The sequence below is a fragment of the Palaemon carinicauda genome, chromosome 27 (genome assembly GCF_036898095.1).
Source record: "Palaemon carinicauda isolate YSFRI2023 chromosome 27, ASM3689809v2, whole genome shotgun sequence".
NCBI lineage: Eukaryota > Metazoa > Arthropoda > Malacostraca > Decapoda > Palaemonidae > Palaemon > Palaemon carinicauda.
This window is the reverse complement of record NC_090751.1, coordinates 36,908,288-36,924,569: the sequence shown is the minus strand read 5'-3', so window position 1 is coordinate 36,924,569 and position 16,282 is coordinate 36,908,288. Positions and strand designations below refer to the sequence as shown.

Sequence of the window (16,282 nt, the reverse complement as noted above, 5' to 3'; positions counted from 1 at the left end):
ATATTGGATAGGTCCTAGAAGTTAGAAGTAAAAGTGTGCAAGCTGTGCTGTCTGTGCAAGAGGTAACTAATGATAATGAATTTTCTGCATATTGGTAGTAGGTTGGCCAAGGCATCAGCCACCCGTTGAAATACTACCGATAGAGAGTTATCGGATTCTTTGACTGGCCATACAGTACTATATCGGATCCCTCTCTCTGGTTACGCCTTATTTCCTCTGGCCTATTCTTAACACATTCTCCTCTTTAATCATACACTTGACAACACTGAAATTACCAAACAATTCTTCTCTCAAGAGAATAACTACTGCAATTGTTCAGTGTTTACTTTCCTTTTGGTAAGGGTAGAAGAGACACTTTAGCTATGGTAAGCAGCTCTTCTAGAAGGACACTCCAAAATCAAACCATTGCTTTCTAGTCTTGGGTAGTGCCATAGCCTCTGTGCCACGGTCTTCCATTTCCTTGGGTTAGATATCTCTTGGTTGAGGGTACACTTGGGCACACTATTATATCTTGTGTCTCTTCCTCTTGTTATTTTCAAGTTTTTATAGTTTATATATGAAAAGTTTATTGTAATGTTGTTATTGTTCTTAAACATCTTTTAGTTTTTTCCTTATTTCATTTCCTCGTTGGGCTATTTTCGATGTTGGAGCCCTTGGGCTTATAGCATACTGCTTTTCCAACTAGGGTTGTAGCTTAGCAAGTAATAACAATAACAATAATATGCTTCATCTAGTAGTGTGCCCACAATCGCAGTGTTGTGAAGAGATCAACGAGGAACCGAGCACCCCACGACTCCACGAGTTCCAGAATTCGTGCGTGATTTTCTTCGTCTGACGTCGACTAGTCAATCAATCATGTCACATCCTTTGAAGAAACCGCGTGCAGTTTTTCCAATCGAAGATTACGTCGAAGATGACAGTGAAGATGAAGAAATGCAAGACGAGTGCATTGGGCAAACGGTAATATACCTTTAACATTGATATAATAAAACCTGGAAATCGATATTTGAATTATGGCAAACAAGGCACACCAATATTGGGCTAATGGGTAAACATGGAAGTTTATCTGTGGGCGTCGGTAAATCAATACTGTTGCACCGTCATTAGCGAACATAAATTATTTTCGGTCCTTACGGTTAGTATCGTCAGTGCACCAACTCCGTGTACTGTAGGCATTCGACCACTAAGTTTGCTGTTGATTTTGTTGGGGTGTATGATGGTGGCCATCCCCCTTAACTCCCTTATTTTCAACCATGTTGCAAAGAATAACGTCAGTCTAAGGGGTATTTCAGACCACCCCCTCACTGATAGGGATGTAGTTAAGGACATGGATTGCAAGTTAGGTTAAGTGTAGAAGTATAGGCTAGGTGATGTTCTATGCATGGGGGAGGGCATTTCTGTCGTTATATTGAGGCTTCCTCTTCCTTCATTCCGCAGTTAATGAGTTTTCTGGGCCTTTTTTGTTTTGACTGCCACAAAAAATATGAAACCAAAATACACTGTTCCAATACAGTTTTTTATGCTCTTTCCAAAAATGTAATTATATTTTCGAGAAACGAAAAATAAAAAAGTTATGGCTATTTAAAGGTGTTTATTTCCTACGTATTTGTTAAGAACACTAAATCTTTTAAAAAAACACGTTTAAAAAAAAGTTATGGCTATATAAAAGTTTATTTCCTTTCACAAAAATGTTAGGTTAGGTTAGACATTAGATTAGTTTAGGTCTCTATGTTAACTTACCTCTCTTAGATAGTTGTAGTCCACTACCGCATCATGGCAAATTATGATGTTCAAAATGATAAAATAACATCATATTATGGTATATTGGATCATTGTAAAGAACATCTTCCCCATAATGAAAAACGATTTGGCTAGTAATAAGAAAGATATCGCCCTGTCCTCAAGAACTACAGACACCCCTTTTCCTTTATGGCACTGAATGGTCTTGTAGAATCCAGTGTCCCTATTGGACCTGATATTGAATTCTTATCCTTCTCATAGAGGTGACCTAGAGCTCATAATGCTAAGAGCAGGAATACTAGTTTTATTATAGTTGCGGAAGGGGCAAGAGTTTCTACCAAAAAAACATGTTTTTCTTGCAGAAAACTCCTTTTTCTTTGAAAATTACTTATTTTCACAGCAACTAAGTAAATACTTTGTGTATATATATATATATATATATATATATATATATATATATATATATATATATATATATATATATATATATATATATATATATATATATATATATATATATATATATATATATCTCCATCCATCCATATACCAAAGGCACTTCCCCCAATTTTGGGGGGTAGCCAACATCAACAAAGAAACAAAACAAAAAAGGGGACCTCTACTCTCTACGTTCCTCCAGCCTAACCAGGGACTCAGCTGAGTTCAGCTGGTACTGCTAGGGTGCCACAGCCCAACCTCCCACATTTTCCACCACAGATGAAGCTTCATACTGCTGAATCCCCTACTGCTGAATCCCCTACTGCTGCTACCTCCGCGGTCATCTAAGGCACCGGAGGAAGCAGCAGGGCCTACCGGAACTGCGTCACAATCGCTCGCCATTCATTCCTATTTCTAGCACGCTCTCTTGCCTCTCTCACATCTATCCTCCTATCACCCAGAGCTTTCTTCACACCATCCATCCACCCAAACCTTGGCCTTCCTCTTGTACTTCTTCCATCAACTCTTGCATTCATCACCTTCTTTAGCAGACAGCCATTTTCCATTCTCTCAACATGGCCAAACCACCTCAACACATTCATATCCACTCTAGCCGCTAACTCATTTCTTACACCCGTTCTCACCCTCACCACTTCGTTCCTAACTCTCTCTCTCTCTCTCTCTCTCTCTCTCTCTCTCTCTCTCTCTCTCTCTCTCTCTCTCTCTCTCTCTCTCTCAAATGATATCTTTGTTGCTCCTCAAAGTTTCATTTATATTGAAAATCAATCACGATTCAATTTTCCTTACTTTCTCCAATCTCGCCCCATCGGTCACATCGCAGTATTTTTGATTTTTCAATGTTAAACTTACCCGATGATCATATAGCTGTCAGCTCTGCTGCCCGACAGAAAAAACCTACGGGCGGAATACGCCAGCGATCGCTATACAGGTGGGGGTGTACATCAACAGCGCCATCTGTCGAGTAGGTACTCAAGTACTCTATGTCAACACAGAACCAATTTTCTCTCTGTCGTGTCACCGGCAAGACCTACTGAATACGCTCTTGTTTTTCTGGATTGATTTTCACGTTATTTGGTGAAGTATTCTCTCTAGTTATTAGCTATCGCTGTGCAGAAGTTATCTTCAATACTTCCTTGCATTCTTTTTTGGATTTGGATTAATTGTTGACGACTTGGATAGATTTTGAATTCCCCCCTTTGACTAATTCAAGATGTCTGACCCTTCTCAAGTCCCCAAGTACAGGAAATGTAGCGCTAGGGACTGTTCAAGGCGTCTTCTGAAGGCCTCTATCGATCCGCACACCGTTTGTTCCAATTGTAGGGGTAAAGCCTGTCAATTGGAAGATCGATGTGAGGAATGCGCTGGGCTTTCGGAATTCGGGTTTCAAGAATTCCTGAAATATGCACGTAGGCTAGAGAAGGATAGGATCAGGAGGAGTTCGTCTCGCTCAATTGATTTTTCCTCTCCCCATGCCCCTCAACCTATTCCTTCCCCTGTAGTGGTTGCACCCGACCCCCCTGCTAGCTCTCATCAACCTTCAATGGCAGATATGATGCGTGCCATTCAGGCTCTAGGTGAGAGAGTCGAGTCATTGGCGAATGACCGCAATCAACTCATGGCTGACGTCAGAGAGTTGAAAGGTAAAAGTGCAGTGGGAAGTGAAGTGAGTGTCAGTGCAGTGAAAAGTGTCAGTGTTACGCATGAGGGTGCGTCTGTTCGTGCCTGTCGTCCTCCCAGTCCGGGACCTCTTGCAAGCTCCCAAGCCCAGGGGAGAAGCAATGTCGTACGACCAAAGGGTTCGACAGGCTTTAATCAGCGTACAGACGTACCCTCCGTGGTTTTGGACGTATCTTACCGAGATCGTCCCACCCACAAGAAGACGAGTGAGCCCATTTATTCATCGTCTGCGGAAGAAGTTTCTAGACAGAAACGATGGACCAAGGTCTCACGGCCTCTTAAACGTAAGGTCCCTTCCGAGCTAGTCCAACGGCCCAGGTGTAGCCACTGGGTCAGTTCGGACTCGCTGCAGTCATCCGACGACTGCACACCTCCCAAGAGAGGCAAGGTGGTACCGCAACAGGCAGTAACTCCGTCTGTTGCTGCACCCGCTGTTTTAGACCCTCAGTCACAACGGACAGTAGCTCCGTCTGTTGCCGCTTTTGTAGACCCTAAGTGGTCTTTACTGCAGTCTATGCAGACTCAGTTAGCTGCGGTTATGCAGGAGTTTCGTGCGGAGAAGGTTGACGCTGCACCCGTAGCCTACAACCTGCCACGGTTGTGCGCCCAGCTGACGCTGAGGCTGCCTGCTCCCACATTCCGACTGCGGAGAAGGTTGACGATGCACCCGTTTTCCTACAACCTGCCACGGTTGTGCGCCCAGCAGACGCTGCGGCTGCCTGCTCCCACACTCCGGCTGTGAGAGCTCCTCCACCCATGCGCAGTCGACCCTGCCAGACGCATGCTGACGCTCACAGACGCACGGAGCACTCCGTTGCCGTGCGTGAGCTACCACAACAACAGGAGGGTGGAGTTAGGCTGCCGTGTTTTGACGCGGTGCGTCAGCCTCCGCAACCCACGGTGGTCTCCGCTATCCTTCCACAGTCGGGAGTAGACTCTTTGCGCACCCACTCAGCTTTGGTTGTTGCCAGTTCTCAGACTGACCAACAGTGGCATGATGTTGGGTCCAGTGCAGCCACGCATGCACCCGTGCTGCCGGACTCAGCCGTCCAGCCTACTCCGTTGCCTCTTCCTCCTCAACATTCAGACGATGGTATCTCTGATGATGACGAAGCTGCACATCTTGACGACCAACACTCGGACATCGAAGAACCCAAGACCACGCCTCCCTCCTTAGACTTTAGGAAAGTGCTTGCGCTCTTTAAGGATTTGTATCCAGACCAGTTTGTGTCTGCAGCACCACGCTCACCTCCCTCTGAGTTCGCTTTAGGCATGCAGTCAGCAGCTCCTGCCTTTACGAAGCTCGTACTCGCTCGCTCGTCCAAGAGAGCTTTAAGGGTACTGGGAGAGTGGTTGCAGTCTAAGAAGCAGTTGGGAAAGACATCCTTCATGTTTCCCCCGGTCAAGCTTGCTTCCAGATCTAGCGTCTGGTATGCCACGGGAGAAGTTCTCGGCTTGGGAGTTCCTGCCTCTGCCCAGGGCGACTTCTCAAGTCTAGTAGACTCTCCCCGCAGGCTGGCTATGAGACGATCCAAGATTTGCTGGACCCCTTCGGACATGGACCATCTTATGAAGGGAGTTTTCCGCGCTTTCGAGGTCTTTAACTTCCTGGACTGGTGTTTGGGAGCATTGAGCAGGAAGACCTCCCCTTCGGATAAGGAAACTTCCATGCTCATCATGTCCTGTATGGACAAAGCCATTCGGGATGGTTCTAGTGAGCTTGCGGCTTCTTTCGTGTCTGGGGTACTCAAGAAGCGAGATCACCTTTGCTCCTTCTTATCAGCTGGAGTCACCCCATGTCAAAAGTCGGAGCTGATGTTCGCTCCACTCTCTAAGTGTCTCTTCCCTGAAGAGTTGATCAAGGAGATTGCTGCCTCCTTGATCCAGAAAGACACCCATGACCTGGTGGCGTCATCCGCACGCAAAGTCACCCCTTTGCCCTCCGTACATAGACCTAGGATGGACACGCCAGCTTCAAGGTTCATCCCGCCCTTTCGTGGCAGAGCCTCCAGCAGAGGAGGTGCTCGTGCCGGAAGTCAACGTGGGAGCAAGAAGAAGGGTTCCAAGTCCTCTAGAGGCAGAGTCTGACTGCCATCCTCTTCAGACAGCAGTGGGAGCCAGGCTCAAGAACTACTGGCAGGCCTGGGAGAACAGGGGCGCAGACGTACAGTCTGTGAGGTTACTCAGAGAGGGGTACAAGATTCCATTCTTACGCAAGCCCCCTCTAGCAACGGCTCCCATCAACCTCTCTCCCAGGTACAGAGAGGAGGAAAAGAGGCTAGCTTTACAGCAAGAGGTGTCTCTCTTACTACAAAAGGGAGCGGTAGTCATAGTCCGGGACCATCAATCCCCGGGCTTCTACAACCGCCTCTTCTTAGTGCCGAAGAAGACAGGAGGGTGGAGACCGGTGCTAGACGTCAGTTCTCTGAATGTCTTTGTCACAAAGCAGACGTTCACCATGGAGACGACAAAGTCGGTTCTAGCATCGGTCAGGAAGGAAGACTGGATGGTCTCGTTAGACCTAAAGGACGCGTACTTTCACGTCCCCATCCACCCAGATTCCCAACCTTTTCTAAGGTTCGTTTTTGGGAAGGTCGTCTACCAGTTCCAAGCCCTGTGCTTTGGCCTAAGCACGGCACCGCTAGTTTTTACCAAACTGATGAGGAATATTGCCAAATTCCTGCATTTAGCAAACATCAGAGCCTCCCTCTATTTGGACGACTGGCTTTTAAGAGCTGCGTCAAGTCGTCGCTGTCTGGAGAATCTACAGTGGACTCTAGATCTGACCAAGGAATTGGGTCTCCTGGTCAATATAGAAAAGTCCCAACTCGTCCCATCCCAAACTATAGTTTACCTAGGAATGGAGATTCAGAGTCAAGCTTTTCGGGCTTTTCCGTTGGCCCCCAGAATCAATCAAGCCCAAGAATGCATCCAGTCCATGCTGAAGAAGGACCGGTGTTCTGTCAGACAGTGGATGAGTCTGATAGGGACGCTTTCATCACTGGACCAGTTCATCGCGTTAGGGAGACTTCACCTTCGCCCCCTTCAATTTCACTTAACTGCTCACTGGAGAAAGGACAAGACGCTAGAAGCGGTCTCAGTTCCTATTTCCGAGAAGATGAAGTCGTCACTGACTTGGTGGAAGAACAACATTCTCCTCAGGGAGGGTCTGCCACTGGCTGTTCAGACCCCCGACCACCTTCTCTTCTCGGACGCATCGGACACGGGCTGGGGTGCGATGTTGGACGGTCGGGAATGCTCGGGCACGTGGAAGGCGGTTCAAAGCGAGTTACACATCAACTGCAAGGAGCTACTGGCAGTTCATCTGGCCTTGAGAAGCTTCAAGTCCCTCCTTCTAGGCAAGGTGGTGGAGGTGAACTCCGACAACACCACAGCACTGGCGTACATCTCCAAGCAAGGAGGGACTCATTCGATGAAGTTGTACGAGATCGCAAGGGACCTCCTCACCTGGTCAAGAGATCGAAACATATCCCTTGTAACGAGGTTCATTCAAGGCGACATGAATGTCATGGCAGACCGCCTCAGCCGGAAGGGTCAAATCATCCCAACAGAGTGGACCCTTCACAAGAATGTATGCAACAAACTATGGGCATTGTGGGGCCAACCCACCATAGATCTGTTTGCAACCTCGATGACCAAGAGGCTCCCAAATTATTGCTCACCGATTCCGGACCCAGCAGCTGTTCACATAGATGCCTTTCTTCTGGATTGGTCCCATCTAGACCTTTATGCGTTCCCCCCGTTCAAGATTGTCAACAGAGTACTGCAGAAGTTCGCCTCTCACGAAGGGACAAGGTTGACGTTGGTTGCTCCCCTCTGGCCCGCGAGAGAATGGTTCACCGAGGTACTGCAATGGCTAGTAGACGTTCCCAGAACACTTCCTCTAAGAGTGGACCTTCTGCGTCAGCCGCATGTAAAGAAGGTACACCCAAGCCTCCACGCTCTTCGTCTGACTGCCTTCAGACTATCGAAAGACTCTCGAGAGCTAGAGGCTTTTCGAAGGAGGCAGCCAGAGCAATTGCTAGAGCTAGGAGGACATCCACTCTCAAAGTCTACCAGTTGAAGTGGGAAGTCTTCCGAAGTTGGTGCAAGTCCAAATCAGTATCCTCAACCAGTACCTCTGTAACTCAGATAGCTGACTTCCTGTTATACCTAAGGAAGGAAAGATCCCTTTCAGCTCCCACGATCAAGGGTTACAGAAGCATGTTGGCAGCAGTCTTCCGTCACAGAGGCTTAGAGCTGTCCAACAACAAAGATCTACAGGACCTCCTTAAGTCTTTTGAGACCACGAAGGAGCGTCGTTTGGCCACACCAGGTTGGAACTTAGACGTGGTACTAAGATTCCTTATGTCAGCAAGGTTCGAGCCACTTCAATCAGCCTCTTTTAAAGATCTCACTTTGAAAACTTTTCCTCGTCTGCTTAGCAACAGCTAAAAGAGTCAGTGAGATACACGCCTTCAGCAGGAACATTGGATTTACATCTGAAACGGCTACATGTTCCTTACAGCTTGGTTTTTTAGCCAAAAACGAACTTCCTTCTCGTCCTTGGCCCAAATCGTTCGAAATTCCAAGCCTTGCTAGTTTGGTTGGAAATGAACAAGAAAGAGTACTGTGCCTAGTAAGAGCTCTTAAGTACTATTTGAAACGGACTAAGCCATTACGTGGACAATCAGAAGCTTTATGGTGTGCCATTAAGAAACCTTCTTTACCAATGTCGAAGAATGCAGTTTCTTATTATATCAGACTTTTAATTCGAGAAGCTCATTCCCATCTGAATGAGGAGGACCATGCTTTGCTGAAGGTAAGGACACATGACGTTAGAGCTGTCGCAACTTCAGTGGCCTTCAAACAAAACAGATCTCTGCAGAGTGTAATGGATGCAACCTATTGGAGAAGCAAGTCAGTGTTCGCATCATTTTACCTTAAAGATGTCCAGTCTCTTTACGAGAACTGCTACACCCTGGGACCATTCGTAGCAGCGAGTGCAGTAGTGGGTGAGGGCTCAGCCACTACATTCCCATAATCCCATAACCTTTTTTTTTTAATCTTTCTCTTGAAATGCTTTTATTGTTGTTTTTTGGGTTGTACGGAAGGCTAAGAAGCCTTTCGCATCCTGGTTGATTTGGCGGGTGGTCAAATTCTTTCTTGAGAAGCGCCTAGATTAGAGGTTGTGATGAGGTCCTTTAGTATGGGTTGCAGCCCTTCATACTTCAGCTCCTAGGAGTCGCTCAGTAAGGAAGACGTACTTGAAAAGGCAGAGTAATTGTTCAAGTCGACTTCCTTACCAGGTACTTATTAATTTTATGTTTGTTATTTTGAATAACTGCTAAAATGAAATACGGAATACTTAGCTCTTAAGGTTAACATATATGCTGGTCTCTACCCACCCCCCTGGGTGTGAATCAGCTATATGATCATTGGGTAAGTTTAATATTGAAAAATTTTATTTTCATTAGTAAAATAAATTTTTGAATATACTTACCCGATGATCATAAATTAAAGGACCCACCCTTCCTCCCCAATAGAGACCCAGTGGACCGAGGAGAAAATTGGTTCTGTGTTGACATAGAGTACTTGAGTACCTACTCGACTGATGGCGCTGTTGATGTACACCCCCACCTGTATAGCGATCGCTGGCGTATTCCGCCCGTAGGTTTTTTCTGTCGGGCAGCAGAGCTGACAGCTATATGATCATCGGGTAAGTATATTCAAAAATTTATTTTACTAATGAAAATAACATATTTCTGGAAAATCCGCTATATATGTATATACATGGGTTATGAAAAAAATCCGCGATGGTCGAACCGCGAAGTAGCGAGGGTTCACTGTATATCTTTATATTTATTTGTTATGCTGTCGTTATTCTTCGTTCTTGGTTATTACAATTTTATTATTATTCATATATCATATTATTGTGTGCTTTTGGTTCTTTTTAATGTAACCATGAGAGCGTGAGCATGGAGTTCTACAGTTACGAGTTACCCTTTCTCTTGTTTTCTTTCTTAATCTCGAGTAAGAAGAGGTGGATTTCCCGTTTTCCGTGTTATACGATCACGAGTTATCCCTTCCCCCTCTTCTTCTACGGGTTTATGATATTACGTTTGATGATATTTACGTTTTATTGATGTGGTTACTGTTTATATAGCTAGCATTATTAATAGGTTCCGTTCGTGTATAAGTCATCATCTGTTCGTGTATGAGGCATTACTTTGGGCTCGCTTTATGCCGCCACCCGTGTTCCGTTCTCTTCGGAACGTTCACCCTCTCCGCCTTGAGTTCTACTCCGCTATAATGGATACTCATTGGGTTGGAAACTAGTCAGATATTTGGAGTGCAACGGTGAAACCCGGCACTCAGACTCTGGCTTCGGCCTTATGCACACGAACCTTTTTCATGATTAATCACAATTTCTTTATTACGGTCCTTTTTCACCGGATCTCCGTCTTCACCGGAGATCACACAGATGTTCAGCATTGAGGTTAACATTTTCTTACCGCTGATGTTCACAATTTCATTATTACGGATCTTTGTCACCGGATCTCCGGCTTCACCGGAGATCACTCAGACGTTCAGAATCGAGGTTAACATTATTTTACCGATGAGGTTCATAGTTACATGTTACGTGGTTACTTGACTTTAATATATTAATTTGTAGCTCAAGCTAGCAATTATAGAACCATGTTAGGCAGACATAATTAATGTTATCCAGAAAAATGGCTTGGTTTCGACCTGGCCTTTTCAACCATCCAGCACCAGATTTTCTTCTGCTGCCATTCTGGCATCATGGAAGGGATTCACTTGTGATTAACCTGAATTTTAGCAGTATATTGGTGATGTACTCATATGCGGGTTTTGGCATTCGCTTATTTGGTTTTGTTTGATATCTGATCGCTATGTTATAGCTTAAAAGGTTGGATTAGAAATTTTTCAACCTATTTTAAACTAACAAAAGCATAATGGTGGTAGATAAACACCCCGCCTCATAGATGACGTCACAGTCATATGACGTAAGCTTAAGTATGACTTGCATTTTCTTTCTTATTCTACAAAGAATGATAAGTATTTAGTTAAATAAAATAAAAGGATCATGTTATTTTAAGAAAATTTTTGTCTTTTTGGTATGCTTTCTTTGGATAATCTTCGATCTGTTTTTAAAGATTAACTAGCGTTCCGTTTATTTATGCTACGCAGTCCTCAGTCTATTGTTACAGTATTACAATTTTCTTGTATCGATATTTATGAAAAGTACATTTTTCTTTAAAACTTAGGTTTTTAAGTTGTATTAGGTATAAGGAATATGTCATTTTACAATTATATTGGCCCTTTTAGTATATTTTCTTTAGCTAATCTGTTTACACAGATTAAACAAAATTAGCGTTCAGTTAATTTTTATACGACGTAGTATTCATGACAATCGATATAGTCTCACGATTCTTTGTATCGTTGTTTACTTGTTCGATTTTGGGAATACTAAATTTTTTCGTATAATCTTTATAAATGTTCCAATTGTTAAATGTGACTATTCATCTTTTATTGGAACCCCTTAAGTAATAAGGGTTGATTTAAATATATAGATACATTCTTTATTCCCATATCTATTCTTTTAATGATTTATATAGAATATTTTGTTACATTTTATATGGGATCCAATAACTATTGCATTTTTATTCAAGCCCTTGACAGAATAGTAAGATCTCTCCCTATACCAAAGAGTTTAAAAATTTGAATTTTTAGTGCTAAATTAGAGCAGTGAATTTTATTCAATACGGTGGAGGGTGCTTCTGTTCAGACCTGTCGTTATCCTAGCCTTAGACCTCTTTCAAGCTCCCGGACCCATGGGAGAAGTAAAGTTGATTGGCGAAAGGTAGTGAGAGGCATTAGCCTGGTGCCGAGCGTCTTGTAAGACATGAACAGAAGTCCCCTCGAGCGTTCCTGTTGACGATTCCCAGAATGCTCGCCCTCGCCGTAGGTAAGGCGAGGTAAAAGTGTTTTTCTAACATTAAGCGGCCAAGCGCGAGCGTCTTCCTTCCAGGCGCGACAAGCGCCAGGCAGCTGAACGTGATGGCGCGTGCCAAGCAGCTGAGCATGATGGCGCTCGCCAGGTGGCTGAGCGTGACGCCTCGCGCCATGCTAAGCGTGACAACAACAGAGCGTTGGTCATCGAGTGTTCATCAAGGCTAGCTACTAACGCTGCTGTAAGAGTTTGACACGATGTTTGTAACTTAGTGCAACTTCTTGGTTTCTCTTGTTCGATGATCGACCGTTCGGCATAGTTCCGAGCGTTATTGTTCTGAAAGTCACGTGGCGCCGAGCGTCAAGAGGTTGCATAGCATCAAGCTTCCAGCAGTTGAACTTGACGTCGAGTGTCAAGCAGTTAATCATGACTCCGAACGCCAAGCAGTTGCGTGTCGTTGAGCATCAAGTAATTGAACGTGATGCCGCGTGTCAAGCATAGCTCCAAGCGTCTGAATCGTGAATGGCATTGTTCCGAGTCACGTGACGCTGAACGCCAAGCAGTTGCTTGGCGTCTGGCTTCCTACAGTAGGACTTGATGTCTACATGACCATGAGCGTCTAGCGTTGGAACATTGTTACGCTAGCCGCTATATTAAGAAATGAATATTAACTAGATAGACATTATTTTCTCAGACCAAGGCCTGCTTGAACTAATTCTTGGTGTCTGTTGGAGAACGAGAATTAAACCACTAAAGCATTGAGGTCAGAATTCAGGACCTTAAGAAGTTGACTCCTAGGAAACAAGACATCTCTACCTCGGTTAGAGACTTGTAGGAGGAAGGGAGTGACGATCTCTTTTTCTGCTATTTATCTTTTAGTGGAATTCTCTTAGAAGTTCCTAACATATTTCTCCCTTCAGTTAACTTCAAGAAACTCATGAGAGTTTTTCCTGAAGAGTTTCCATTTTATTTTGTAACTGCTGCTCCTCGTCCCGCCTTCAGAGTTTTTCGCTAAGGAATATGTCGAAGGAGTCTCTGATTATTATTTTTATTATTATTACTAGCCAAGCTACAACCCTTGTTGGAAGCAAGATGCTATAAGCCCAAGGGCTCCAATAGTGAAAGATAGCTCAGTGAGGAAAGGAAATAAGGAAATAAATGAATGATGAGAATAAATTAACAATAAATCATTCTAAAAAAAGTAACAACGTCAAAAAGACAGTGCTGATAGGGCAGTGCAATATCGCATCCTCAATGCAGCATAAAGAACCTAACTGCAGATGTTGGTGCAGCAGCATATTCAGCTGCAACAGCAGAAAGTGCATTAGGTCTCTTGTGAGAGAAGGCAGTGTTCCTTTTTTGCTGTGTACGTCCTGACAGCATGTCAGAAGTTGGCAAAGGTTTAGTTCAGACTGATACGGATCTTGTTCCTGAGTCTGGTGTTACGGTACATGCACCGCCGCTTCCTCCAGACTGGTTCCCGTCTGCTGAGATGCGGAGCGTTATGTAAGTGATGAGGAAGGCGAGTTCGCGATCGAAGTTTTCTACACCGGTGTCACCTAATGTTGATCCTTATTGGACTATACTGCTAGACATGAAGAAGCAGCTCTCATTTTTTATGCGGTCTTATCAGCCTGCTGTTAGCGAAGCGATGGTTCGTCATGATTCTTATTAGGACGCGTTGCCGCACAGGCGGCCTACCAGCAAACGCAATGTTGAACAGCGTGATAAGGCTTCTATATCCCATTGTGTGTCTGCTTCCCTTGATACCAGACGTCAAGCGGCCAAGAGTGACATCGAGCGTCAACCTTCGAAGCGCGGCGACGATCGCCAGGCAGATAAGCGTGACGTCGGGCGTCAAGTTGAACGTGACGACGGGCGTCAAGTTGAACGTGACGTCGGGCGTCAAGTTGAACGTGACGTCGGGCGTCAAGTTGAACGTGACGTCGGGCGTCAAGTTGAACGTGACGTCGGGCGTCAAGTTGAACGTGACGTCGGGCGTCAAGTTGAACGTGACGTCGGGCGTCAAGTTGAACGTGACGTCGGGCGTCAAGTTGAACGTGACGTCGGGCGTCAAGTTGAACGTGACGTCGGGCGTCAAGTTGAACGTGACGTCGGGCGTCAAGTTGAACGTGACGTCGGGCGTCAAGTTGAACGTGACGTCGGGCGTCAAGTTGAACGTGACGTCGGGCGTCAAGTTGAACGTGACGTCGGGCGTCAAGTTGAACGTGACGTCGAGCAACAAGCTCATGGCGTCTTACGTCAAACAAACCGTAGCGTCCTACGTCAGTCACACTGTTCGAGCTACGTCCAGAGGACAAAGTTCTCTATGGAGACTCAGAAGACTATGCTTGCAGCAGTAAAGAAGGTCCACTGGATGGTCTCTTTAGATTTCCAGGATGCTTACTTCTACTTCCCCATCCATCCGAACTTCAAGCTACTGGTAAGATGCCTCCCAACAACGGTGGGACAACATCGTGTACGCCTTTCCCCCCGTTCTGTCTGATGAGGAGGATGCTCAACAAGACCAGAATATCGGTCAAATTTTCAATGACCCTCATAGCTCCGCTATGGCATCACGCAGAATGTTTTCCGGACCTTCTGCAATTCCTAACGGAACTTCCGAGAGAACTCCCTCCACGACACAATCTACTCAGACAACCACACATCAACGTATTCCACGCCTGGAGACTATCCAGCATCTCCTCTCTGAGAGAGGATTTTCGCAACAAGTTGCTGTCAGGATGTCTGGACATCTGCAAAAATCATCAGCAGCAGTCTACCAGGCAAAGAGGAAAGTCTTTTGTGGTTGGTGTCGTGGAAGGGGTATTTCTCCACTTGATGCCACTATTCCAGCAATAGCGGAGTTCCTCATGTATTTGCGTGAAGAAATGCGCCTATCAGTCTCGGCAGTGAAAGGCTATCGCTCAGCCTCAAGCCTCGCCTTCAGACTGAAAGTAATGGACATTTCTTCATTGCTAGAACTTTCTCTACTCATATGGAGTCATGAACTTACCTGCCCCTAGTCAGAAGTGAGACCTCCCCCATGGAACGTAGTTCGAGTTCTCAGGTCTCTTAAGAGACCTTCCTATGAACCATTACGTCAGACGGCAACAGATTGCCACCTGACTCTGGAGACGGTGTTCCGGCTAGCTTTGGCCTCGGCCAAGCGAGTCGGCGAACTTCATGGTCTCTTGTATGACATCGCACATTCAAGGGGATGTGGAGAGGTAATTTTCAGCTTCGTCCCAGAGTTTATTGCTAAGACTCAGAACCCAGGAGTTGCGGATCCTCGATTCGACTCCTTCCGGATTTCTAGTCTCCGTACTGTAACAGATGACCCAGACCATCTCTTACTATGCCCAGTAAGGAGTTTGAGGCTGTACCTCAAGAGAACAGCCGCAGCATGTCCTCGTGGGCCAGCACTATTCGTCAGCACAGGAAGGACTAAGAGGATGGTCACCAAGAACACCATCTCAGCATGGATTAGGGGCATAGCTACATCCCTGGCCTTCAAAAGAAATTATTCAGTGACGCAGGTTCTTCAAGCTGGGGTGTGGAAATGTCAAAACACGTTCACATCCCACTACCTGCAAGACGTAACCCACAGGAGACTCGATACGTTTTCTATCGGTCCTGTGGTGGCTGCACAACAGGTGGTTTAAAACCTCAAACTCCTTATTGGACAAGTAGTAGAAGGTTGAGGGCATGAATGAAAAGGTTTGACTGGCCCTTATTCTTTTCTTCATCATCCCCTCTCTTGGGGAAAGCAGCATCCTGGGTTCTCTGCATAGCTGACCTCAAACCACTGCAGGTGTTGGGAAAGTCCTAGTACACAGTTTTCCATCTAAAGAACTTAGGAAGAACTTTCTAGGACGAGTCACACTTCTACATACCTTCACACACAGCTTGCGTAGGCCGCAACCAACACGCTCATATAAGGAGCCCCCGAGTAAAGCCAAAAAGCCAGACTGGCAGGGACGTCCACCCTTCCTAATGGGTGAGTCACCCCTATTAAATAATGTGGTTTGTATTTCAGGTAAGGAACAAATAACAAATTCGTAGATAATTTGTATTTTTCTTAACTATACAAACCTTAGCTATTTAACCAAACTTGCCTGCCAGCCCTATCCCCCTTGAAGTCCTACCTCCAAGCAAAGTGATCTCAATCACAGGTGTGTGAGGGGAAGTGGTAGCAAGCTACCCTCCCTACCCCCTCCCCCCTTCCTCCCGGTAACTAGTGGTGTGGGTAGTTAACCCTTGTTGAAAATTAATGGCTCGTCATTTCAGCTACGCCAGAAGTAATACCCCTATTAAATAGCTAAGGTTTATATAGTTAGGAAAAATACAAATAATCTACGAATTTGTCATGTTGATAGAAAAATGAAAAATTAAATATTATAGCAGCAATATATCAGAATGACTGGTAAT

The 16,282-nt window shown here is 45.3% G+C and overlaps 1 protein-coding gene across 1 annotated transcript in view; it reads left to right on the top strand.

Moving 5' to 3' along the window:
* Positions 1-816: 816 nt before the first annotated feature.
* LOC137620691 (protein BCCIP homolog) overlaps positions 817-16,282 on the top strand; it is a 79,267-nt gene continuing 63,801 nt past the window's right edge. The window contains exon 1 of the mRNA XM_068351038.1: positions 817-960. Within this exon, the coding sequence (XP_068207139.1) occupies positions 856-960 (105 nt within the window). The 5' untranslated portion in view covers positions 817-855. The remainder of the gene's footprint in view (positions 961-16,282) is intronic.